This window comes from Nerophis lumbriciformis, linkage group LG11 (assembly GCF_033978685.3).
Source record: "Nerophis lumbriciformis linkage group LG11, RoL_Nlum_v2.1, whole genome shotgun sequence".
Taxonomy (NCBI): domain Eukaryota; kingdom Metazoa; phylum Chordata; class Actinopteri; order Syngnathiformes; family Syngnathidae; genus Nerophis; species Nerophis lumbriciformis.
The window spans coordinates 3,057,146-3,084,067 of NC_084558.2; the positions used below are offsets into that span (position 1 = coordinate 3,057,146).

General features: G+C 41.0%; 1 protein-coding gene across 3 annotated transcripts; it reads left to right on the forward strand.

Annotated features, from left to right (window-relative positions):
• On the forward strand, positions 1–26,624 carry cenpt (centromere protein T). Of its 3 annotated transcripts, none has more exons than XM_061967836.1 (14): positions 1–133; positions 224–341; positions 2,301–2,418; positions 2,490–2,634; positions 2,703–2,793; positions 2,885–3,021; positions 14,177–14,237; positions 14,319–14,458; positions 14,590–15,954; positions 17,471–17,740; positions 17,808–17,901; positions 25,837–26,007; positions 26,080–26,184; positions 26,287–26,624. In XM_061967836.1, the coding sequence occupies exons 2-14, from the start codon at positions 256–258 to the stop codon at positions 26,414–26,416; spliced, it is 2,913 nt and encodes a 970-aa protein (XP_061823820.1). In that variant the 5' UTR covers positions 1–133; positions 224–255; the 3' UTR covers positions 26,417–26,624. The 3 variants fall into 3 exon arrangements, with proteins under 3 accessions (XP_061823820.1, XP_061823821.1, XP_061823822.1); XM_061967837.1 differs by having other exon boundaries at positions 25,840–26,007; XM_061967838.1 differs by having other exon boundaries at positions 2,885–3,015.
• The last annotated feature ends 298 nt before the right edge of the window (positions 26,625–26,922 follow it).

The following is a 26,922-nucleotide window of genomic DNA, read 5'->3' on the forward strand; positions in this document are numbered from 1 at the left end:
GGAGAAAGGAAGCGGAAGTATGTAGTTCTCGCGAGGTTTCACTCAAAAAAATAAGGCGGGTCATCAACTGGATCATGTCCAGTTGAATAGCTTACAAATACATCAAACTAACAAGGCAGAGTTTGGTCATCCGGTAAGACTTGTTATTCATCACCAGCTTTAGACAACTAATGAAACACAACTTTAATTGTCGCCGTTTCTGTACGTTGTTGTTTGTTGTTAGCTTACCGAAAGTCGAACAGCTAAGGTGGCGAGATGGAGCCGACGGGGGATTTGTCTGCTCGGGTTCTTGTTGAACAAATTCTCAGTACCGAGCCACCAATGACTCCTATAACTCGCAGGTAAGAAACATAACACTAAGCAAGCACCTAACTGAACCGCTCGTACGTTACTATATACTTTTTAACACTGGACTTCCATCCTGTAACTCACTTTCCCCGACTACGAACAACATAAGAGCGTGTTTATGTTACTGTAGCCAGGGCAGCTGTGTCAAACTCATTTTTCTTAAGGGCCACATCGCAATTATGGCTGTCCTCTGAGGGCCGCGTGTAACTGAATATATATCAATAAGAGCCTCGTTATACAATTGCATAAGGAACTTTGATTTTTATGGAATTGAAAAAGTAATACTTGTATTAAGTAGATATTTGTGAAAAATGAATTTAAATGAAACCGGTCTTGTGACAAAAAAATTCAAATTCAAAATATATATATTTTTAAAATGACACCATTCTAAAGACATAAGAACAAGCTTTCCAATGGTATTCGAACCATTGTGATCGGCCTAAAATGAAGGGAGCTATGAATTTTTGAAGTTCAAAAATGTATCGCGTTTTTGCCCTGGATTATCCATTAAGACAATAGAGCAGTGGTTCTTAACCTGGGTTCGATTAAACCCTAGGGGTTCGGTGAGTCGAGCTCAGGGGTTCGGTGAGTTGGGCTCAGGGGTTCGGCGGAGGTCAAGACACACCCGACTCATCGTGTAAATAAAAACTTCTCCCTATCGGGCGTATTACGGATACGGCAACAGCAGAAGTCAGACTGATTTGCAGGTGTGTAATTTGTTGTGAGTTTATGCACTGTGTTGGTTTTGTTGTTTGAACAAGGTGATGTTCATGCACGGTTCATTTTGTGTACCAGTAAAAAAACATGGTAACACTTTAGTATGGGGAACAAATTCACCATTAATTAGTTGCTTATTAGCATGCAAATTAGTAACATATTGGCTCTTAACTAGTCATTATTAATTACTTATTAATGCCTTATTCAGCATGGCCTTATTATAACTCTAACCCTGACCCTAACCCTAACCAAATAACTCTAAATTAAGTCTTTATTACTTAAAATATGTTCCCCTAGTGTCCAAATAACTCTAAATTATGTCTCTGTTACTTAGAATATGTTCCCCTAGTGTCCAAATAACTCTAAATTTAGTCTTTGTTACTTAGAATATGTTCCCCTAGTGTCCAAATAACTCTAAATTAAGTCTGTGTTACTTAGAATATGTTCCCCATGCTAAAGTGTTACCAAAAACATATAACTTTGTCTTGAATTTGGAAAATAAAAACATTGTATTTTTCACTAAAGAAGGGTTCGGTGAATGCGCATATGAAACTGGTGGGGTTCGGTACCTCCAACAAGGTTAAGAACCACTGCAATAAAGAAATGTGTGACCTGCATTTTGGAAAGTGAATTTCAAAACAACATTGTTGTTTGTCATCATTGCATCAAATAAAAAGGTAAAAATGATTACCGGTAGTTAAATAACTCAAAGAAAATCACTTATTGAATTAAAGAAAATGGTGATTGTTTAATTTTTTATTATTTAATTAAGTTGAGAAGCAACGTCACAATTACCAGAAAAATAGCTCATAACGTCCATATTTCCTGGAATTTTAAAATGGGGTTTTCAACAGAGGGTACCTTTTCTGAAAAGGGAATCTAAAAATTATCTAATAACATAAAAACGTCATAAAATGCCATTTAGAGCGAATAACTGCGCATTATACTATGACAGTATCTGACCATAGTGGAGAATTTTTCTGATTGAAATGTGACAAACGACGGCAGTGAGCGTCACAGCTGTCGCCTCGAAAGGACATTCAAAAACTATGATGGAATTTACCGGCTGACTTCATATTTCAGGATTGTAAAGACAGACATATAATGCTGTAATTCCTAAATGGTAAATGTATTTTTTTTCTATGTACATCTTTCTGCCGACATTTCTGTAATATATTCTCTTTGGTTAAAATGTATTTGTTTCTGAGTACTGTTTTGCTCTGTCTCTACTTCAGCGTCTCCAGAGATCAAAATCCCTCATCTATCTACCGCACCAGATTGAGCGTGAAAAAGGCTGATGCACAAACCCCACAGAACATCTTGAGGCGCAGTCTAAAGCATAAGATGCGTGAGGTAAGGTTTTGGAAAAAAACACTTCCCAGAGCGGCATTTGGCACTTTTAAAATTGTGACTTCTCTTTCTAGAGCATATCCAAGAAGAATCTTCCACCTGCAAGCAAAGAGAGAACCGTCTCTCTTGGCCTGGGAAACCCAAACACGCGGGCTTCCTCTGTGATGCTTTTAGAGGGCGACACGCCGAGGCACATTCTCATGAACATCTTGCAGACGGGTGTGAAAAACACTGCTCTTATCTTAACATGTTTGTCTTCTAACAACGTGAATACTTGTGCACTTTAGAGCCTGTCAAGTCCCCTGTGATTCACGAGGAAGCTGCACCAGTGGAGTCACAGCCGTCTTCAGCAGACCACAGCATTGCCACAAATTCCAGGTAAACTCTTCTTTTTGTCATATTTTTGCCATGTATTTGTAACAAAACTAAGTAATGAGTATGTTGGTGCGTTTTTGTTTTGTTTTTCTAGCATTGAGCTTTCCGGTTTGGATCTGCCCGACTTAACTTTTGGCAATGCACGAAGCACCGCAAAGAGGCTGAGCCGAAAGAGACCACGTCGCACCGTCAACGTATCTACTTTTATAAAGAAGCTCAGGAAGGGTGAGGGTAAGATAAAGATCATTTTTATCATCTTTGTACTGTGGAACCTACAAACTGTCCGTTTTGACGTCATGAAAATTTGGAAAATTCAAACGCAACTAAAGTGCTCATGCCAGGCTCGAACTGGCGACCACACATCGTCACTGCTTGAGAGTATTAAAGGGGAACATTATCACAAATTCAGAAGGGTTAAAACCATTAAAAATCAGTTCCCAGTGGCTTATTTTATTTTTCAAAGTTTTTTTTCAAAATTTTACCCATCACGCAATATCCCTAAAAAAAGCTTCAAAGTGCCTGATTTTAACCATCGTTATATACAACCGTCCATTTTCCTGTGACGTCACATAGTGATGCCGATACAAACAAACATGGCGGATAGAGCAGCAAGTTTATACATTAGCTCGGATTCAGACTCGGATTTCAGCGGCTTAAGCGATTCAACAGATTACGCATGTATTGAAACGGATGGTTGTAGTGTGGAGGCAGGTAGCGAAAACCAAATTGAAGAAGAAACTGAAGCTATTGAGCCATATCGGTTTGAATCGTATGCAAGCGAAACCGACGAAAACGACACGACAGCCAGCGACACGGGAGAAAGCGAGGACGAATTCGGCGATCGCCTTCTAACCAACGATTGGTATGTGTTTGTTTGGCATTAAAGAAAACTAACAACTATGAACTAGGTTTACAGCATATGAAATGTATTTGGCAACAACATGCACTTTGAGAGTGCAGACAGCCCAGTTTTCATCAATTAATATATTCTGTAGACATACCCTCATCCGCACTCTTTTCCTGGGGGTCTGGCGGCAGATTTCTTTGACTTTATCGTTGGAAATGTATCTGCTTTGAGTGTCGCAGGATATCCACACATTCTTGCCATCTCTGTCGTAGCATAGCTTTGGTCGGTAAAGTGTGCGGAACAAACGTCCAATTTCTTGCCACTTTCGCATCTTTGGGCCACTGGTGCAACTTGAATCCGTCCCTGTTTTCGTGTTGTTACACCCTCCGACAACACACCGACGAGGCATGATGTCTCCAAGGTACGGAAAACAGTCAAAAAAACGGAAAATAACAGAGCTGATTTGACTCGGTGTTTGTAATGTGTTTGAGAAAATGGCGGATTGCTTCCCGATGTGACGTCACGTTGTGACGTCATCGCTCCGAGAGCGAATAATAGAAAGGCGTTTAATTCGCCAAAATTCACCCATTTAGAGTTCGGAAATCGGTTAAAAAAATATATGGTCTTTTTTCTGCAACATCAAGGTATATATTGACGCTTACATAGGTCTGGTGATAATGTTCCCCTTTAAGTCAAGCAGCACTAACTAATAAGATAAAAGCCACGCACTGTCCAGCATTTCCCTGAAGGGCCCCTCTAATGCTGACAACATTGGCAACTATTTCATAGTTATAATCCTAAAAATGATATCTCCAGGTAAAAGGTTTCCTAAAATAGACACAGTAGTGATTTCAGGTTTGTTTTCTAACGAGTTTCAGCAAATTAAGACGTTTATTTAAAAACAATATTTATTAACACACTAGGGTTGTACGGTATATTAGTATAGTACCGTGATACTAATGAATCATTTTTGGTACTATACCGCATCGGTCCCACACCCCCCTGCGCCTACGTCGAAGTCATGTCGTGACATTGCTGGTTTTACGAGCAGACGAGCATGTTCGGCGGCACACAATCACGGCGTACTTGCAAGCAGACACAGTGTGTAGACAGAAAAGGGAGAATGGACGCATTTTGGCTTAAAAACTAACGATAAAGGTGAAGTTATAACACTGAAACGCCCTCAAGAAGAGGTGCTTTAAGAGCGGCTAACGTCCATCCGCCGTCGGCAGTGTTTTAGCTACTTCTAAATCACTAATCCTGGTCTCCATGGCGAAAAAATAAAATAAGTTTCTTACAAGTATCATCCCTGCAGGACGAGGAATAGGTGAACATGCTTCACTACACACCGTACAGTGTTTCCAACAGGACAGGCATCTATTTGTGGTGGTGTGGTCGGCGGGTGGGCGGGGGGGGGGCGGCGGCAGCGGCGATGACCAAGAAGAATGCGGAGTTGGAATATAATTACAACATTTTATGTACATATTTATATACAGATTTGAACAATTAGTGATTCACTGAAATATATTTATTAATTGTGGTTTTTACAAAAAATATATCTTATAAAATATAAAAGCTAAAATGTCTCTTAAAGCTCTGCCCCTTTAATTAGTGAATACTAAATAATTTAACTTTAGCCTACTACTACAACCATATTATTTACCAGCAACATGAAGTGAAACAGAGGCAGAGGTGTCCTGCCACAGTCAGTCAACCTCCTCCTCCTCCTCCTCCTGCTGCTGCTGCTGAACAGGTCGCACCTGTGGTCCGAACTGTAGGCCTACCTCCTCTCCAAGTCGAGCCCCTTTCGGCCGTTGAAAATATTTTTCTATACTCATCTGTGTGAAGGAGTGAACATCCAACATTAGAATTTATTACTAACGAGCAGAAACGCTCTATGTACAGTGCCGTCTAACCTTAAGCGGCAGCAGCTCAACACATGCAGGGTTCAACGTTAAGGTTTTTTTCTACTTGCCTGACTTCTCAAATCTACTTGCCCCAATATTTGTACTTGTCCTGCCTAGGTTTTTTTCTGGCTGTGTAGTGCTCATGGCTTATATGTTAATATAATCCTTCCCGTTGACTATTTACAACACTACACAGTATTTATTATTATTATTATTATTATTATTATCTATAATTGCATTTAAATGGCATTGCATACATGTACAATTAAATGCTATTTCACATTATTTGACCAGTAGCAGTTACACTCATCTGAACAGGTCAGCCACCTGTTTAAAGCCCAATCACAGTTGAAATCTTGAAATGAAGGGCCTTTAATGGCCAAAACATTAACCTGGACAACATTTTAACAGCTGGTTGGCTCAGATTTTATTATTTTCATTGCATTCACATGCTGCAGTGGACAATTTAGCTTCAGTCCATGTGTGTTTATTGACAACATGGTTATAACCTGGACACGTTAGCTCGTCGGTATTGTAACACGTGACTGTTACTACGAGCGTCTGCCCCGGGCCACGAGTCAAACAGCGGCTGTGATAATGAAGCAGCGTCAGGCTGCTCACCGTCAGTGAAACGCTCGGTGAAACGCTCGGTGAAATCACGGATTAACGTTAAATATATGACGAGCCGCGAGCGATGCAGCTATAAGCTATCTACTAGTGATGGGTTGATGAGGCGTCATGAAGCGTTTTGACACATTGCAAAACTGTATTGATACTGTGTCGATACTGTGTCACTAAATAATGACATCTGCTGGACATTAAAAATCCCTACAGGCAACCTATGGACCGACTCAACTGACACTGATTTTATGACCTAGTACAGTGGTTCTCAAATGGGGGGTACGCGAACCCCTGGGGGTACTTTTAGGTATGCCAAGGGGTACGTGAGATTTTTTTTTTAAATATTCTAAAAATAGCAACAATTCAAAAATCCTTTATATATTTATTGAATAATACTTCAACAAAATATGAATGTAAGTTCATAAACTCAGTGAAGCACAAGCTCAGGTTTGTCACTAAAATGTCTGTCAAAAAGAACTGTGAAAAGAAATGCAACAATGCAATATTCAGTGTTGACAGCTAGATTTTTTGTGGACATGTTCCATAAATATTGATGTTAAAGATTTATTTTTTTTGTGAAGAAATGTTTAGAATTAAGTTGATGAATCCAGATGGATCTCTAATACAATCCCCAAAGAGGGCACTTTAAGTTGATGATTACTTCTATGTGTAGAAATCTTTATTTATAATTGAATCACTTGTTTATTTTTCAACAAGTTTTTAGTTATTTTTATATCTTTTTTTTCCAAATAGTTCAAGAAAGACCACTACAAATGAGCAATATTTTGCACTGTTATGCAATTTAATAAATCAGAAACTGATGACATAGTGCTGTATTTTACTTCATCTTTTTTTTTTCAACCAAAAATGCTTTGCTCTGATTAGGGGGTACTTGAATTAAAAAAAAAATCACAGGGGGTACATTGCTGAAAAAAGGTTGAGAACCACTGACCTAGTATATACAATAATATAAACCAAGTCATTGTATTTCATTTAGGATTATTTCATAACTTCATTTAAATAAAAATATATGTTTTGTCTTTTTTAGATACAGTCAATAAATAATGTGAACATGTATCATAACATGGAAATCTAAGAGAACGTGTTGTGAATGAGGATGCTTGTGGACCTGGAAATTATTATTTATTTATTTTTACACATTTTTATTAAAAAAAAAACAGTTTTTCCAACGTATTCAATTTTAGACGCTTTCTCTTCTTAGTTATTATTTCTCCGGCTGTAGAAAAGACCCGCTCACAGGGCACAGAGGAGGCGTCCCATCACTACTATCTACCTATAACACCTGTAAAAATGAAGCAATGCTAGCCGGCTATGAGCCACCAAGCTGCTAACTGTCGCCAAAAAGCACCATTTAAGTTTTTTTCCCCATGGCACGAATATTTTGATGCCTTCCGTCCTTCTTCTTCTTCTTCTTCTTCTTCTTCTTCTTCTTCTTCTTCTTCTTCTTCTTCTTCTTCTTCTTCTTCTTCTTCTTCTTCTTCTTCTTCTTCTTCTTCTTCTTCTTCTTCTTCTTCTTCTTCTTCTTCTTCTTCTTCTTCTTCTTCTTCTTCTTCTTCTTCTTCTTCTTCTTCTTCTTCTTCTTCTTCTTCTTCTTCTTCTTCTTCTTCTTCTTCTTCTTCTTCTTCTTCTTCTTCTTCTTCTTCTTCTTCTTCTTCTTCTTCTTCTTCTTCTTCTTCTTCTTCTTCTTCTTCTTCTTCTTCTTCTTCTTCTTCTTCTTCTTCTTCTTCTTCTTCTTCTTCTTCTTCTTCTTCTTCTTCTTCTTCTTCTTCTTCTTCTTCTTCTTCTTCTTCTTCTTCTTCTTCTTCTTCTTCTTCTTCTTCTTCTTCTTCTTCTTCTTCTTCTTCTTCTTCTTCTTCTTCTTCTTCTTCTTCTTCTTCTTCTTCTTCTTCTTCTTCTTCTTCTTCTTCTTCTTCTTCTTCTTCTTCTTCTTCTTCTTCTTCTTCTTCTTCTTCTTTCTTCTTCTTCTTCTTCTTCTTCTTCTTCTTCTTCTTCTTCTTCTTCTTCTTCTTCTTCTTCTTCTTCTTCTTCTTCTTCTTCTTCTTCTTCTTCTTCTTCTTCTTCTTCTTCTTCTTCTTCTTCTTCTTCTTCTTCTTCTTCTTCTTCTTCTTCTTCTTCTTCTTCTTCTTCTTCTTCTTCTTCTTCTTCTTCTTCTTCTTCTTCTTCTTCTTCTTCTTCTTCTTCTTCTTCTTCTTCTTCTTCTTCTTCTTCTTCTTCTTCTTCTTCTTCTTCTTCTTCTTCTTCTTCTTCTTCTTCTTCTTCTTCTTCTTCTTCTTCTTCTTCCCCACCACCAGGTGAATTAAGTGCTAGTGCATAGTCGGCTACCGCCACCTACTGCACCTGAGGTGTAACTACAAGCAACATTCACAGACAGTCCCATTGCTTTTATGAGCGGTCGAGCGAGTCAAAAGCCGAAAAATCCATTTGTGGCGGACGTAATTCTTTCGTGGCGGGCCGCCACAAATAAATGAATGTGTGGGAAACACTGCCGTAGCTCACCGGTATCAAAATGTAAACAAACGCCATGGGTGCATCTACACCTAACATCCACTGTAATGATACCAAGTACAGGCACGTATCTAGTCGATACTACTGTGATTACGTCGATGTTTTTTAGCATCACAACATCTTCTTTCGTTTAAAAAAAAATTATATTATGTCTATAAACTCAGGAAATATGTCCCTGGACACATGAGGACTTTAAATATGACCAATGTATGATCCTGTAACAACTTGGTATCGGATTGATACCCAAATTTGTGGTATCATCCAAAACTAATGTAAAGTATCAAACAACAGAAGAATAAGGGATTATTACATTTTTAACAGAAGTGTAGACAGAACATGTTAATGTTGACAAAATAATAGAATGATAAATAACACAATTGGTTACTGCATACGTCAGCAGACTAATTAGGAGCCTTTGTTTGCTTACTACTAAAAGACAAGTTGTCCAGTATGTTCACTATTTTATTTAAGGACTTAACTGCAATAAGAAACATATGTTTAATGTACCCTAAGATTATTTGTTGAAATAAAGCCAATGCAATTTTTTTGTGGTCCCCTTTATTTAGAAAAATATCGAAATAATTTTAGTACCGGTATAATATTGGTATTGTTATAACATTATAACACACACAAAAGTACCGGTAATTGGTACTACTACGTACCGATATCGATTCCCAGGTACCGGGTACTATCAGTTCAAATGTGAAAGGTACTCACTCATAGTGATACGTGTGTCTGCTTGCACAGGGTGTGTGTGATGCGCCTGTGCTGTACTATTGAAAGTTGAGGTGCTTGTAGTTGGTGCATGCTGCTCCTGCTCGCGCCACTTGGCTTGCAGCTACTGCCGCCGGCAAACCCACCCTGAGGGGGTGTAAAGACGAATGGAGTGCGTAAGCTGGTTCTCCGCAGCAGTTTGCACATACTGTATATAAAACAACCCTGGCCAAGAATAAGAATTCCATGGTCTCCCACGACTGCAATGCCGACATGTTCGATAGATACTTGTCTTCAAAAGAAATTCACATTTCCAGCAGCTTTACCAGTGTAGAACCACACAGGGGCATGAAAGGTTTAAGGAAAGAATAAAAAGTATTACAAATGTAAGCTGAATGAAATACCCATGGCAGGCATATTCTGAAGATAAGGAAACACGGGCTATGGTGTCTATATATGATCATTTATATTTATTTTTTATATGAAGTCTAGCGATGGAAAAGTGTTATCTACTGATTACTTAAAAACTAATTTATATTTGTGGGAAATGACTGCCACATTCAATTTCAGGAGCAAAAAATAGACACGGTAAATAGAACTCGTTAGGGAGATTTTAGACATCTGGACACTAAGTGTTGAGCTGTGATGTTTACAAAATGTACTATCGCACAACAACACTAGCTTCTTGAGGTGGGAATCTTTGGGCACCTCACAAATTCGATTCGATGATTCGGATCAGAATTGATGATTCAAACCGACTCTCGCAATGTGTTATTAGGTATAGTTATTATATTTGAACTTTTCAATACAGGTTACAAAATCTTCTATTGGTTGCTGAAGGATGACATACAGTATATGCACAGCAAGTAAGTATGGAGATGAAAATGAATTCTTAAAAACAATTATTCAAAATCCATCCATCCATCCATCTTCTTCCGCTTATCCGAGGTCGGGTCGCGGGGGCAGCAGCCTAAGCAGGGAAGCCCAGACTTCCCTCTCCCCAGCCACTTCGTCCAGCTCCTCCCGGGGGATCCCAAGGCGTTCCCAGGCCAGCCGGGAGACATAGTCTTCCCAACATGTCCTGGGTCTTCCTCGTGGCCTCCTACCGGTCGGACATGCCCTAAACACCTCCCTAGGGAGGCGCTCGGGTGGCATCCTGACCAGATGCCCGAACCACCTCATCTGGCTCCTCTCGATGTGGAGGAGCAGCGGCTTTACTTTGAGCTTCCCCCGGATGACAGAGCTTCTCACCCTATCTCTAAGGGAGAGCCCCGCCACCCGGCGGAGGAAACTCATTTCGGCCGGTTGCATGTACCGTGATCTTGTCCTTTCGGTCATAACCCAAAGCTCATGACCATAGGTGAGGATGGGAACGTAGATCGACCGGTAAATTGAGAGCTTTGCCTTCCGGCTCAGCTCCTTCTTCACCACAACGGATCGATACAGCGTCCGCATTACTGAAGACGCCGCACCGATCCGCCTGTCCATCTCACGATCCACTCTTCCCTCACTCGTGAACAAGACTCCGAGGTACTTGAACTCCTCCACTTGGGGCAAGATCTCCTCCCCAACCCGGAGATGGCACTCCACCCTTTTCCGGGCGAGAACCATGGACTCGGACTTGGAGGTGCTTATTCTCATCCCAGTCGCTTCACACTCAGCTGCGAACCGATCCAGTGAGAGCTGAAGATCCTGGCCAGATGAAGCCATCAGGACCACATCATCTGCAAAAAGCAGAGACCTAATCCTGCAGCCACCAAACCGGATCCCCTCAACGCCTTGACTGCGCCTAGAAATTCTGTCCATAAAAGTTATGAACAGAATGGGTGACAAAGGGCAGCCTTGGCGGTGTCCAACCCTCACTGGAAACGTGTCCGACTTACTGCCGGCAATGCGAACCAAGCTCTGACACTGATCATACAGGGAGCGGACCGCCACAATCAGACAGTCCGAAACCCCATACTCTCTGAGCACTCCCCACAGGACTTCCCGAGGGACACGGTCGAATGCCTTCTCCAAGTCTACAAAGCACATGTAGACTGGTTGGGCAAACTCCCATGCACCCTCAAGGACCCTGCCGAGAGTATAGAGCTGGTCCACAGTTCCACGACCAGGACGAAAACCACACTGTTCCTCCTGAATCCGAGGTTCGACTATCCGGCGTAGCCTCCTCTCCAGTACACCTGAATAGACCTTACCGGGAAGGCTGAGGAGTGTGATCCCACGATAGTTAGAACACACCCTCCGGTTCCCCTTTTTAAAGAGTGGAACCACCACCCCGGTCTGCCAATCCAGAGGTACTGCCCCCGATGTCCACGCGATGCTGCAGAGTCTTGTCAACCAAGACAGCCCTACAGCATCCAGAGCCTTAAGGAACTCCGGGCGGGTCTCATCCACCCCCGGGGCCTTGCCACCGAGGAGCTTTTTAACTACCTCAGCAACCTCAGCCCCAGAAATAGGAGAGCCCACCACAGATTCCCCAGGCACTGCTTCCTCATAGGAAGACGTGTTGGTGGGATTGAGGAGGTCTTCGAAGTATTCCCCCCACCGATCCACAACTTCCGCAGTCGATGTCAGCAGAACACCATCCGCACCATACACATGCACTGCTTCCCCTTCCTGAGGCGGCGGATGGTGGTCCAGAATCGCTTCGAAGCCGTCCGGAAGTCGTTTTCCATGGCTTCCCCAAACTCCTCCCATGTCCGAGTTTTTGCCTGCGCGACCGCTAAAGCCGCACACCGCTTGGCCTGTCGGTACCTGTCCGCTGCCTCAGTAGTCCCATGAGCCAAAAGAACCCGATAGGACTCCTTCTTCAGCTTGACGGCATCCCTCACCGCCGGTGTCCACCAACGGGTTCTAGGATTACCGCCACGACAGGCACCAACTACCTTGCGGCCACAGCTCCAATCAGCTGCCTCGACAATAGAGGTGCGGAACATGGTCCACTCGGACTCAATGTCCAGTACCTCCCTTGTGACATGTTCAAAGTTCTGAGCCGGGGGGCAACAATAATTGCCACCCCAGCCCGTCACCTCTCACTGCTGGCAACGCCAGAGTGGAAGAGAGTCCAGCCCCTCTCGAGAGAACTGGTTCCAGAGCCCTTACTGTGCGTCGAGGTGAGTCTGACTATATCCAACCGGAACTTCTCTACCTCGCGCAATAGCTCAGGCTCCTTCCCCCCCAGCGAGGTGACGTTCCACGTCCCAAGAGCTAGCTTCTGTAGCCGAGGATCGGACCGCCAAGTGCCCTGCCTTCGGCTGCCGCCCAGCTCACATTGCACCCGACCTCTATGGCCCCTGTTATGGGTGGTGAGCCCATTGGAGGGGGGACCCACGTTGCCTCTTCGGGCTGTGCCCGGCTGGGCCCCATGGGGACAGGCCCGGCCACCAGGCGCTCGCCATCGTGCCCCAACTCCGATTATTATTATTATTATTCAAAATTATTAATCGAATTAGAATCGGCATAAATAAGAATCGCGATTCAAATATGAATTGATTATGTTTTGAGCATCCCTACTAGCTGGTATTCAATAATAAAACAAGTACCGGTAAAGGAGCAGGTTTTATCAAACTAAAATAAAGAAACTGGAAGGGGAGCAGTGACACTGTGTGGTGTTTTATTTTTCCTTAGTGTTGGACAATGTCAACAATATAAATTATATACATTTGGCCAATGATAGCACTTTTAATATTATACTCTAGTTATATCGTGATAATGTATGTTGATGACACATTCTAGCGATGTCCTGCAAATTTGACAGTGGCAGGTTAATGAACACATCCTCAACGCAATGTAGAGACCTTGCCAGCAGCTAACAACCTTCTACAGTGTTAAACTTGTTTTTAAGTCACTAATTGTGAACTCCTTGGCGGCAAATACATAGTCTTTCAAGAATCATTATTACTGGAAGACATGCTACACTACACACTGTAAGAGGATACAATAAGCAATGCCGAACGCTCAACTAGAATGTAGACAGGTGTGGGTGGGTCGATACAAATATCGACAGTAACGATACCATGTATAGTAACAGTATATGATAGATACTACAGTGACTAGATCGATATTTTTTATTATCATGAAATTGTGTTTTTTGTTGTTTACAAACACAGGAGGACTTAAGTGCAAAAAACAAATGATTTATATCTGAGCCAAAAGTAGTTTTTGCTTGGGTTTAGTTATTTTGCACTATTGACTTTGTTTTGCTGAAAACTTTGTATATAAAAAAATTAATATATAAGTGAACAATTTAAATATTTAATTGATATTGTTACATTGTCATGCTATGTTTTTGTCTGATTATAATTGAGATAATTTTAAGTATCAGCATTGGTGTGGCCAATACTGCCACTGTACCTACTTGATATTGGATCCATAACCAAATTTGTAATATTGCCCAAAACTAATGTTAAGTATCCAAACAATAGAAAAAGTGCTTCATAATTTTTTTGCAGAAGTGTAACCAGATATTAACAGTTAAATTAATAATAGTTCTGAAAAAAATTATACAACTGGAAATGACGCAATATATTACTGAATATGGAGCCTATATATAGTCTATATTGGGAGCCTTTGTAACACGTTTAGAAATGGTTCTATTATTATTGCTAAATGGTGTATCGTGATATTCTTTATATCATTATCGCAAGAGGCTACAATATACATTGTGATACAGATTTTAGGCCATATCACCCATCCCGAGTATCACATTAGGTTCCACGGTATAATTTTTTGCTGTATGTTTTTGCTGACTCGCTGCTTGTGCAAACAGATGAAAAAGGTGAAAACGAAGAGGAGGATTCAGCACAAGAGGATCTGTCGCTGTCTTCGAGGTATAAATTGTTGTCTACAATGCTGGTGTCTATTGTCGCTGCAGTAACATAATGATGACGTCATCCTACCTTGCTTTGCAGCACCACTTCCTTCAGTCTAAAAACACCCTTTGAGAATGTTCAGACTGATAAAAAAGGCCTGCGGAGGAGACTTTCTCAACGTCGAAAAACCACAAAGGAGGGTTTTGGCGATGCTGTGAATAGGATGCTTTTAGATCATGGTGATAAAAATATGTTTGTAGCCCTGATTATTATATTTTTCTATCAAATGTTTAGCTGTTATTTGTTTGAGCAGCATAGTGTTGTGCTCTGTCATTGCTAATAGATTTGTTTCTCAACTTTTCCCTCACAGAGACAAGCAGCTTGATTCAGGGAGAGCAAGGCCTCGGTGAGAGCACCCTGGCCGAGGGTTTCTCTCCCAAACTAAGCAACTTGAATAAACAAGAGCTCATCAATGAAATTATCCACTCGAACACGGCTCGATACGACACTGGTGACGTTCCCGTCGGCGTCTTTGCCGTACTTGAGACACAGGACCAGTCCACTGTCATGGTGTCTGCGATACGCAGTGTGATGGCGATTGGAGCACAGACCCAGCCAGATGGAAAAGTGTCTGAATGCCAGGAGGAGAAGAATACAACTGATTGTGAAGCTGAGTTAGAGACCCCTGAGTCTGAGGAAGAAGACGACAAAGGGGAAGGAGTGGAAAAGGCTGCAGTTAACCCTCAAACTGAAGAAGTTGTTGTAACGCCATCTGTAGAAGAGGACAACATGGAAGAAGAAAAGAGTCTTGTTTATTCTCAAACTAAAGCGGATGCTGCAACGCCAACAGAAGATGAGAATGCTACAACAACACCTGAGGATGAAGACCAAATGGAAGAAGATAAAGTGGCTCTAGTTGACTCTCAAACTGAAGAGGACGCCACAACGCCACCAGAGGACGAGGACGCCACTACGTCACCTGAGGAAGAAGACAACATGGAAGAAGAGGAAATGGTTGTGGTTGAATCACAAACTGAAGAGGACTCCACAAGGCCATCAGAGGGCGAGGATGCTACTACACCACCTGAGGAAGAAGACAACATGGAAGAAGAGGAAATGGTTGTGGTTGAGTCACAAACTGAAGAGGACTCCACAAAGCCATCAGAGGGCGAGGATGCTACTACGCCACCTGAGGAAGAAGACAACATGGAAGAAGAGGAAATGGTTGTGGTTGACTCACAAACTGAAGAGGACTCCACAAGGCCATCAGAGGGCGAGGATGCTACTACACCACCTGAGGAAGAAGACAACATGGAAGAAGAGGAAATGGTTGTGGTTGACTCACAAACTGAAGAGGACTCCACAAGGCCATCAGAGGGCGAGGATGCTACTACACCACCTGAGGAAGAAGACAACATGGAAGAAGAGGAAATGGTTGTGGTTGACTCACAAACTGAAGAGGACTCCACAAAGCCATCAGAGGACGAGGATGCTACTACGCCATCTGAGGGTGAGGACAACAGGGAAGAAGAGGAAGGGACCAAACCCCCAACCGAGGACTCTGCTACAGTTCCATCCGAGGAAGAGAATGCTCTTGCTGCCAGGTCTCAGTCAAAAGGAAAAACGGATGAAGAGCAAGAGTTGAATCAAGACGTTGAGCACATCGATCGTCAAGCTCATCGATTTGGGGGAACTTTTGTCATGCCCGTTGAAGAGGACGACACTACAGAGCCTGGTAAGGATCAGTTCATCTATTTAAACACACTTTATTAGGTACGGATTCAGATTGAATGGGAAGCGTTGGTTTTCATCCAGGATGTCTCTGTACATTGCTGCATTTATCTTAGTCCAGTCAGGGAGGTGACCAAGAATCCGATGTTCATGCCCAGAACTACAGCATTCCTCTGTGGAGAACCTTCCAGAAGGAAAACCATCTCTGTAGCAGATGGAAGCCATTCTTTGGTAAAAAAGAAAAGTTTGCCAAAATGCATCTGAAAGACTCTCAGACCATGAGAAATAACATTCTGTTGTCTGATTAGACAAAGTTTGAACTCCTTGGCTTGAGTTCTAGGCATCATGTTTTTTGAGGAAACCAGGCCAATACCATCCCTACAGTGAAGCATGGTGGTGGTAGCATCATGTCGCGTTGTCATTATGGGGTATTGTCTGTAGAATTTTGAGGACAAAAATTAATTTATTCCTTTTTGGAATAAGGCTGTAACATAACATGGGGGAAAAGTGCGCTGTGAATACTTTTCGGATGCATCGTATCGCATTCGTATTAGTATATGATGGGTTGTTTGAATTATATATTACATATTTGATATATTCTTTATAAACAATTAAATGTTACTTACAATAATGTCTTTACAGTTTTATTATGGAGTTTGGAACATTATTTTTTCTATTTTTTTATGGTTTTGGGTCAGTGTTTATTTTGGTCATTGAATGAATGGGAATTGGAAAAACAAGAAACAATTTTGAAACTTAAAAAAATTAAGTAGAAAACTAAGTGTTCTTTTTTGGTTTCAAAACAATAACTACATCTGAAAAATAGTTTTTGTTTTGCAGTCAGCATAAAAAATGTTTTTAATCGTGACACCAGTACCGGAAGTTGTTATTCACAAACAAGCTAGAGGCTAGTCTGCAGGAAAAAAATAAATGTAGTGTTGTATCCTGTTTCAGAAAGATCAGATGATCACGGATCAATATGTTGTACAAACACAGGGTACAACCAAAAAAACCTGTTTTCGGTCAGTTGATTTTTATTATTGTTATATGAAATAAAATTTAAAAAAAGTTCAAGATCTAGTTATTGATTTTCAATACTTGAAAAAAAAAAACGCTTTGTTTTTCACCTTTTGTGTGTGTGTTTCAAAATAAAATTCAATTAAACCAATTAATTTTAGTCTTTCAATTTTTAATCATAAAATAAAAATTAAAAGACCAAAACATAAACTGGTTGTTTTTAATCTACCGCTACTTATAAATACGGATTATATAGCTTAAACTTCACAAAAAAATGCAAAATATTACAAATAAATAAGTACAACCACAATAATAAACATTTGGAACAGATAGCTAGCTAGCTATCAGAGCATTTTTGGTTTCAGATTTTTATACATATATATTGTATATTGTTTTGGATATAAGATAATGATGGTGGGTTTGGCTGCTCTGTGCATTTGTATGTGATGTTGATATAAAAACATGAAAGTGTTTAAATTTTGCTTCATTCTACCTGTATGTAGGCTTGTCAGAGCAAGACGTGGGTGGCAAGAACAGTTTGAGGAATTCTCACAGCAGCATCGAAGTGGATTGCAGCGACCTTGAAAGTGGTCCACATCCAGACTCGGACCCGGATGAATCTGGTATTGAAGCACAACCCAGTTTTCATCATCCGGAGGTGAGCAGTAGCGAAAGAGCTGGTGATTCCCCCATAGAGACAGCCCCCGTTGAAGGTGCGGTTACACCTGAACAGGACGAATGGGAGGAAAATGACGACGAAGAAGAGAATAAAGGTCTTTCAGTCTTTCAGTATAAGGTTGTTTTGAAAAACTTAAACATCTGTGATTTTATTATCTGCAGACATCCCCATGAAGACTCCAGCGTTTGTTCGAGAAAAGAGGACGTTTCAAGTGGCTTATCAGGCCTCACCCACTGCTTTAAATCCCCAAACCAGGCAAGTCCTATACAATCATCACTGGCTGCATTTATCGTTTTTGAGATCCCGCATTATGCAGAATTACCTCTTTAAACTAATGACTGAACAAAGGTGTTAGTCTTTGGGTTACCAATGATGGCAAAGAGTAAATGATAACCATAGAAACCAGAAATATAATCTAAAGGGCAGTGTTAAAGAAGTGACAGGGTGACTGTAGCGCACCACCACTGCAAGATAAATGCTGCCACGCCTTCAAAACAAATTAATTAATATATTGTATGAATACATACACTGTATATAGTCTATTTAGGTACTATTGGCCATAATGCGTTTGAAAAACATCTCAAATATCATAAAATGTTTACTGTATGCTTCATTTTGAAGAAAAAAAAAAACAACAACCAAAAAACATGCATTTAAATCGCCTGTCGGGAGCGATGCAGCTGGTCGCGCACCTAAACGGAGTTGACACCTGGCAAAAGTAAGGGGAGAAAGGTGTTTCAAGGTAATTAAGGCATTTCTTGTTCAAACATGTGTAAACGACCCTAATTCTTTTGACATTACTACAGATAATAACGTCTAACTTTATGCCGTGTACGTCTTCGAATTTCCGTTTGTACATCTCTGTGTGGAGTGTGCAGCATGTTGTCGTGTTTGGGTTTATACGGGTACTACAGTTGCCTCCTACATTCCAAAAATATGCACGTTAGGTTCACCGAAGACTGTAAAAGATCCATAGACATGACTGTGAGTCTGAATGATTGTTTGTCTATACTGAATGTACCCAAAAATTGGCCATGTTAATTTTGGTTAGCCTGCCAGCGACTTTGTCCATTGTCCGTTAGCATTAAGCTAGCGGCATTAGAGCTCAACCTGCATAACTGTATTGTTTAATCCAAATCAAATGTATTAATTTAACGTGATTCTTACATGTATGTGCACTTCATATGTATATATATGTGTGTGTGTATATATATATTATATATGTGTGTACCGTTACACCCCTAATATATATATATATATATATATATATATATGCATATATATATATATATATATATATATATGTATATATATATATATATATGTCTTAATAAGGTTATCCAAAAAATAGTGCTCGATACCGTAGTAGAGCGCAATATATGTATGTGTGGGAAAAAAAATCACAAGACTATTTCATCTCTACAGGCCTGTTTCATGAGGGGGGGTACCCTCAATCATCAGGAGATTTTAATGGGAGCATTCGCATACCATGGTTTATATAGGGCACAGAGTGGGTGAGTACAGGCTGGCGTAGGGGCGTGGTGATTGGCTCATGTGTTACCTAGGAGGTGTTTCCGTCTATGGCGGCATGCTGTTACAATTTCGCTGCGCTTGTTGAGGGATGACAGGTCTGGACGGTAAATAATAAACAGTTTCTCTTTCAAGCATAGGTTGCATCTTTTATTACCACTATTGTAAGGTGTGCTGGATGCAAGAATTTGCCATGTTATTGAATATTCAACATTATTGTCTTTGAGGTCCCAAATGTGTTTGCTGAGTTCTGTGGTATTTCGCAGGTTTTTGTTCCTGAAAGAAGCCTTGTGATTGTTCCATCTGGTTTTGAATTCTCCCTCGGTTAATCCTACATATGTGTCGGATGTGTTAATGTCCTTGCGTATTACCTTAGATTGGTAGACAACTGATGTTTGTAAGCACCCCCCGTTGAGAGGGCAATCAGGTTTCTTTCGACAGTTACAGCCTTTGTTGTAGCTGTAGCTCAATTTAATGTTGTTCTTGTTGAATACTTTCCTTAGGGTGTTGTCTTTGGGAAAGTGTTTGTCAATCAGATTGAGGAATTTGTGTCCAATGTTAGTTGAGACGTTTTTGCTGTATGGGGGGTTGTACCAGATGATGTCGTTTCGTTTTCTGTTCTTTTTTGGCTGGTTTCCTGGCGTGGGTTCATAGGTGAGGGTGAAATTGTATCCGCTTTCATCAAGGGCTTTTTGGTACGGGGGGGTTGCTTGGTCAAATTCAGCTTTGCTAGATGACAGCATCGATAGCCTTTTATTGAGTCCGGTAGGTATTCTTTTCGTGGTGGTGGGTGGGTGGTTGCTGTCATGGTGCACGTATTGGAGTGTTGTGTTGGGTTTCGTGAATGGTTGGTAGCTGTTATTTCTCAGGTTGAAAGTGACGTCAAGGAAGTTGACGGTTTGCTTGTTGGCTTCAATCGTGATCCGTAGGCCGTTCTCTTTGAAAATTTGGCATATGCGCTTCTTGGTATTCTCGCTGCTCCTTGGCGAGGCGCGACACACTGCCAGTCCGTCATCACGGTAAATACCAAGGTTCAGATTGAGGCTAGCGAGCTGGGAGAGGAGGAAACTCCCAACGAGTTCACACGTTTCTGCTCCGTCAAAACTTCCCATAGTGACGTCAAATGTTGCATTGTTCTTTTTTTGCCATGGTGTACTGTTGTGGATGAGAATGGAGTTTTTTGCGTGGATGATGATGTTTCTTTCGTTGCCTGTGATTGAGTCGTAGTCTGAGGCGAAGTCTAGTGCTTGAGTCAGTAGGTCTTGCGTGATGGAAGGGTAAAATTCCTCGATATCAAAGGAGATAAAGTTGTGCTGTTGTTTGTCTTGGATGTTGTTGAACCATTTGATTACTGCTGCTGTATTTCTCCATTGGTTGAGTGGTGTTTTGTCCTTGATTTTTGTGTTGACTCTGTCCAGGATTATTTTGCTGATTTTTCCTATTTCAGATTTAGTTGGGTTTATTAGTCGGCATGTTGGGTTATTTGCGAAGTTGGGTTTGTGGTCCTTCAATGTGATGAAGGCTTCCTTGTTGGCTGTGGCGTCCACCCTGTCCTCAATGTCCAGTTCAGCCGCGATCCTTTTATTTTCCAGGTGGATGTTCTGTAAGGTGTTGGGTTGCGCTTTTTTGTATGATTTGGTGATGCTTCTGTCCAGTAAGGTGTGGTGTTCTGGTATGTCCATTCTGTAGAAGTTTGTGGTTTTATCGGCAGCTATGATGAGGTTGTTTACTTTCTTGATGCGCTCCTTGTCATTTTTCAGCTTGGTGAGGAGTGGGTTGCGGATTGGCTTGAATTTGACTGATTGTATCATTTTGAGCATGTCGTTCTCAAAATCCTTTAGTTCCTCAACTGTGGGTGGGTTCTTGGTAGATTTGAATCCGTAAGTTTTCTTTTGCGTTCCTTTTGTTTCAGGGTGGAGGAAAAAATGTGCTTTCCACCGCATCCTTCTTAGGAAGTGTTCTGTCTTTTCTATGAGCCTTAGCTTGTAGTCATTCTGCGCGGGTATGGGAATGTTCTTTGTGGAGTAGTCGATGTTTGAAAGAGAAACTGTTTATTATTTACCGTCCAGACCTGTCATCCCTCAACAAGCGCAGCGAAATTGTAACAGCATGCCGCCATAGACGGAAACACCTCCTAGGTAACACATGAGCCAATCACCACGCCCCTACGCCAGCCTGTACCCACCCACTCTGTGCCCTATATAAACCATGGTATGCGAATGCTCCCATTAAAATCTCCTGATGATTGAGGGTACCCCCCCCTCATGAAACAGGCCTGTAGAAATGAAATAGTCTTGTGATTTTTTTCCCCACACATACATATATTGCGCTCTACTACGGTATCGAGCACTATTTTTTGGATAACCTTATTAAGACATATACTCCGCTCCAAATTGACATTTGTTGAGCACTGTACGACGATCAGAAATGGAAAAATTCAACATCGACTACTCCACGAAGAACATTCCCATACCCGCGCAGAATGACTACAAGCTAAGGCTCATAGAAAAGACGGTACACTTCCTAAGAAGGATGCGGTGGAAAGCACATTTTTTCCTCCACCCTGAAACAAAAGGAACGCAAAAGAAAACTTACGGATTCAAATCTACCAAGAACCCACCCACAGTTGAGGAACTAAAGGATTTTGAGAACGACATGCTCAAAATTATACAATCAGTCAAATTCAAGCCAATCCGCAACCCACTCCTCACCAAGCTGAAAAATGACAAGGAGCGCATCAAGAAAGTAAACAACCTCATCATAGCTGCCGATAAAACCACAAACTTCTACAGAATGGACATACCAGAACACCACACCTTACTAGACAGAAGCATCACCAAATCATACAAAAAAGCGCAACCCAACACCTTACAGAACATCCACCTGGAAAATAAAAGGATCGCGGCTGAACTGGACATTGAGGACAGGGTGGACGCCACAGCCAACAAGGAAGCCTTCATCACATTGAAGGACCACAAACCCAACTTCGCAAATAACCCAACATGCCGACTAATAAACCCAACTAAATCTGAAATAGGAAAAATCAGCAAAATAATCCTGGACAGAGTCAACACAAAAATCAAGGACAAAACACCACTCAACCAATGGAGAAATACAGCAGCAGTAATCAAATGGTTCAACAACATCCAAGACAAACAACAACACAACTTTATCTCCTTTGATATCGAGGAATTTTACCCTTCCATCACGCAAGACCTACTGACTCAAGCACTAGACTTCGCCTCAGACTACGACTCAATCACAGGCAACGAAAGAAACATCATCATCCACGCAAAAAACTCCATTCTCATCCACAACAGTACACCATGGCAAAAAAAGAACAATGCAACATTTGACGTCACTATGGGAAGTTTTGACGGAGCAGAAACGTGTGAACTCGTTGGGAGTTTCCTCCTCTCCCAGCTCGCTAGCCTCAATCTGAACCTTGGTATTTACCGTGATGACGGACTGGCAGTGTGTCGCGCCTCGCCAAGGAGCAGCGAGAATACCAAGAAGCGCATATGCCAAATTTTCAAAGAGAACGGCCTACGGATCACGATTGAAGCCAACAAGCAAACCGTCAACTTCCTTGACGTCACTTTCAACCTGAGAAATAACAGCTACCAACCATTCACGAAACCCAACACAACACTCCAATACGTGCACCATGACAGCAACCACCCACCCACCACCACGAAAAGAATACCTACCGGAATTAATAAAAGGCTATCGATGCTGTCATCTAGCAAAGCTGAATTTGACCAAGCAACCCCCCCGTACCAAAAAGCCCTTGATGAAAGCGGATACAATTTCACCCTCACCTATGAACCCACGCCAGGAAACCAGCCAAAAAAGAACAGAAAACGAAACGACATCATCTGGTACAACCCCCCATACAGCAAAAACGTCTCAACTAACATTGGACACAAATTCCTCAATCTGATTGACAAACACTTTCCCAAAGACAACACCCTAAGAAAAGTATTCAACAAGAACAACATTAAATTGAGCTACAGCTGCATGAACAATATACGACAAATCATCTCAAACCACAACAAAACAATTGCAAATGAGCCGTCGGCCCCCAGACAGAGCGACTCCAAAACCAACAAAGGCTGTAACTGTCGAAAGAAACCTGATTGCCCTCTCAACGGGGGGTGCTTACAAACATCAGTTGTCTACCAATCTAAGGTAATACGCAAGGACATTAACACATCCGACACATATGTAGGATTAACCGAGGGAGAATTCAAAACCAGATGGAACAATCACAAGGCTTCTTTCAGGAACAAAAACCTGCGAAATACCACAGAACTCAGCAAACACATTTGGGACCTCAAAGACAATAATGTTGAATATTCAATAACATGGCAAATTCTTGCATCCAGCACACCTTACAATAGTGGTAATAAAAGATGCAACCTATGCTTGAAAGAGAAACTGTTTATTATTTACCGTCCAGACCTGTCATCCCTCAACAAGCGCAGCGAAATTGTAACAACATGCCGCCATAGACGGAAACACCTCCTAGGTAACACATGAGCCAATCACCACGCCCCTACGCCAGCCTGTACCCACCCACTCTGTGCCCTATATAAACCATGGTATGCGAATGCTCCCATTAAAATCTCCTGATGATTGAGGGTACCCCCCCTCATGAAACAGGCCTGTAGAGATGAAATAGTCTTGTGATTTTTTTTCCCACACATACATATATATATATATATATATATATATATATATATGTATGTATGTATGTATGTATGTATGTATGTATGTATGTATGTATGTATGTATGTATGTATGTATGTATGTATGTATGTATATATATATATTACGTACTTTCCCCTCCCATAGATGTATATTAATTCCCATACAATAGGCCAACATTAAAGGGCAATTTGAAGCAACAGCCGGTTTTCCTAATGCAGTAATCCTTAAACTGTTGCACGTGGCTTCATCTAGTGGTACGCCAAAGAATCACTTGATTAAAGTACAATGTTTTATGTTTGTATATTCAAACAGTGTTACTGTTCAAACTGTGTAAAATTACAGTGGCCAAAATATTAAATATACTTGTTAAATAAAACCTCTGCCTTATTTTAATAGATATTTAGGCCTACTATGCTACTGTATTTTAATGTTGGTTGTAATGGTGGTACTTGGAGAGCCAATTTAACCAGAGCTATTGACTGCACACATATTGCTCGCCATCATACAACAAATTTGTGTACGTCAAACAGATTTTCATTCAATCAATGTACAGATCATTTGTGCTGTGCAAATGCAACAATGTAGTGATGTAGCCTGGGTTCAATGCATGATTCTTACATTCTAAGTAACAGCAGGATTGGTAACAAGCTGGCATTGTGCAAGATGCTGGTGAATATATTGATTTATGTAATTGTCCTAATATTAATCAACGTGATGCACTTTGGGCATACTGTATGTGCGCCCCCCCCAATTTGATTTCCCATCTTTACGGCATCATTACAAGTCAGTGGCCTAAAGTTAGTGGCTTGCCCTTTTTTTCTGGTTAAAGTACGTCTTAAGATCTTCCAAATAAGCCCCTGATTCTTTCCGTGTACAAAAAATACTCATGATGAAAACCTGTGCGTGACGTGTGAAATTCTAAACCTCACCTGACCCTTTCCCTCGGCGCATGCACTGCTGCACTAACTTGCAATAGTGGAACAGATTACTTTTTTACACTGCAGCAAAAAGCACCTTCATGTCATTGTGGGTGAAATTATTTTTGCCCGCCTTGCTCATTGTTTTTTCTAACTGCGGCGTGCGGGATCTCAGGCACGTGGCTAATTTAAATATGATTTGCATATTTCAATGAAGGCATAAACCGAGAGTGGCGAGCCACTCCAACATGTGCGCTTACCTACACGTTGATGGGGATGTACAAAATAAATACATCTGATTTTTTTTCTGCGTACGTTTTCTGGATTTGAACATTCACCATTTTTTAGTAGGAAATCCACGCAAAAATGCTTCTACTTTCTAGTTTTCCTACTTGGTTCCTATAGGGTTTGCTGCACCTCCATTTCTGTTCCGTTTCCCTCCAGCGCACCTGTTGTCTATTGGTAATTGGACCTATTTAAGTTCCTTCTGAGTCACCCGTCGGCCGGCAGGTCATTGTTTAGTGTCACTGTTTGCCTTTGTGCTACATTGCCTAGTTTTACCTTTATTTTTCCCAGTTTAATTCAACTCTTTTACCTGTACATCACTCTCTGTCTCTACATCCCGGGGTCATGACAATCTCAACCACATGCAACTGTGACAGTAATGTTAGTACTGTATCTCACATAGTTATGTTAGTTTTGCTAACATTTGTGTCCTTCTGTCCCACTTCTTAATGTTACATTGTTGCATCATGTATGGCATCTGTTACTCTGGACTAGTGCAGTTACTGGCAATGTGTATATGGAGCCAATACTGTACTGTGTGGGATAGATGTGGACAAGCAAAGCTCATTAGCATTAAAGCTACAGACATAAATGTTTCCAAGTAGGGCTTATTAAAGCACTTTTAACTAGTCTAGAGTCCAGCATGAAGGCTGGATTATGGACAACACACTTCAGAGACTGCAAACTTCTTGAGAAATTGTAAAAAATGTGCATAATGTTTGGCTGTTGTTCTGTCTTAACCCAGCAGTAATAAAAGTGAAGGTGCGCCCTCTGTGAAACCAAAACGTGAGAGAAAGCCCAAAAGTGCCACAGTCAAGAATGAAGTGGGACTTCCTAAAAACTACCTTATGGGCGTCTTCCGGCACTTCGCCAAAACAAAGGTGTCCCCTGATGTTTACCCCGTCTTAAAAGAGACGTAAGTACCTTAAAGTACCATTCTTAATGCTGTTTAGCTGCTCTTTATATTCTTTTTTTTATGTTTAACTAGAATGGATAAATTCTTTGATCGAATGGCGGAGGACCTAGAGACGTTTGCTCATCACGCCAAGAGAAAAACTATCGAAGTTGAAGATGTAGTACTGTTGTTGAGAAGGTCGGTGTGTTATGTTAGGCGTTACAGTCAATAGAGAGACGTATCTAATATTTTTCAGTTCTACTTATTGTGGTTTTTAAATGTGGTGTTTGCCCCCTTTAGGCAGGGTCACGTTAACGACAAGGTCCCCGTAGAAGTCCTAATCGAGAAGTACCTGCGTATGGACCAGCGCAGACTATTAATCCCCATGGCAACCAGTGGGAACATCGTCATCCCTAAAATGAAGCGATGAATTTCAGGTATATTTAGTGACTTGCAATGTTGAGTCTGTTTATTATTTTCAATGTATAAATATTTATATCAGCTTGATTACAGTTCAAGGTTTGTCATTTTCCATGTCACATACCGTCAACAAATTTACGTTGTTAATACAGTGTAAGCGTAATAAGTGACTGGGTAATGTAATATGCAAATAAAGTTCCCTGATTTTCCTCTTGAAATGCTTTTTTTTTCTGTGCGTATGGAAAAATGTTAAAGCAGAAACATTTTTTGGGTGATAATATGCTAAGCAAGCAGAACAAGTTTTGTAAGTGACATTATAGGTAGGTTTGTGTAAGAGCTAACATATGTCACTCATTACAAATAATTGACTTTATTTTTAGAAGACCAGTAAACAGGCTTGAGGCTAAAAATGAACATTTTAGGGGTTTTGGGAAGTTTTTAGGCAAGTTGCTGCTGTACCCAGGAAATTATACAAGATGTTGTAATTGGCAAGTATATCAATATTTCAGTGAAATT

What these genes read in the sequence shown, in the direction of transcription:
- cenpt (XM_061967836.1), top strand. Translation starts at nt 256, where the DNA reads ATGGAGCCGACGGGGGATTTGTCTGCTCGGGTTCTTGTTGAACAAATT. An exon ending in TAAAGCATAAGATGCGTGAG is followed by an intron (nt 2,419 to 2,489) that starts GTAAGGTTTTGG and finishes TTCTCTTTCTAG; the next exon opens with AGCATATCCAAGAAGAATCT. An exon ending in AGCATTGCCACAAATTCCAG is followed by an intron (nt 2,794 to 2,884) that starts GTAAACTCTTCT and finishes TTGTTTTTCTAG; the next exon opens with CATTGAGCTTTCCGGTTTGG.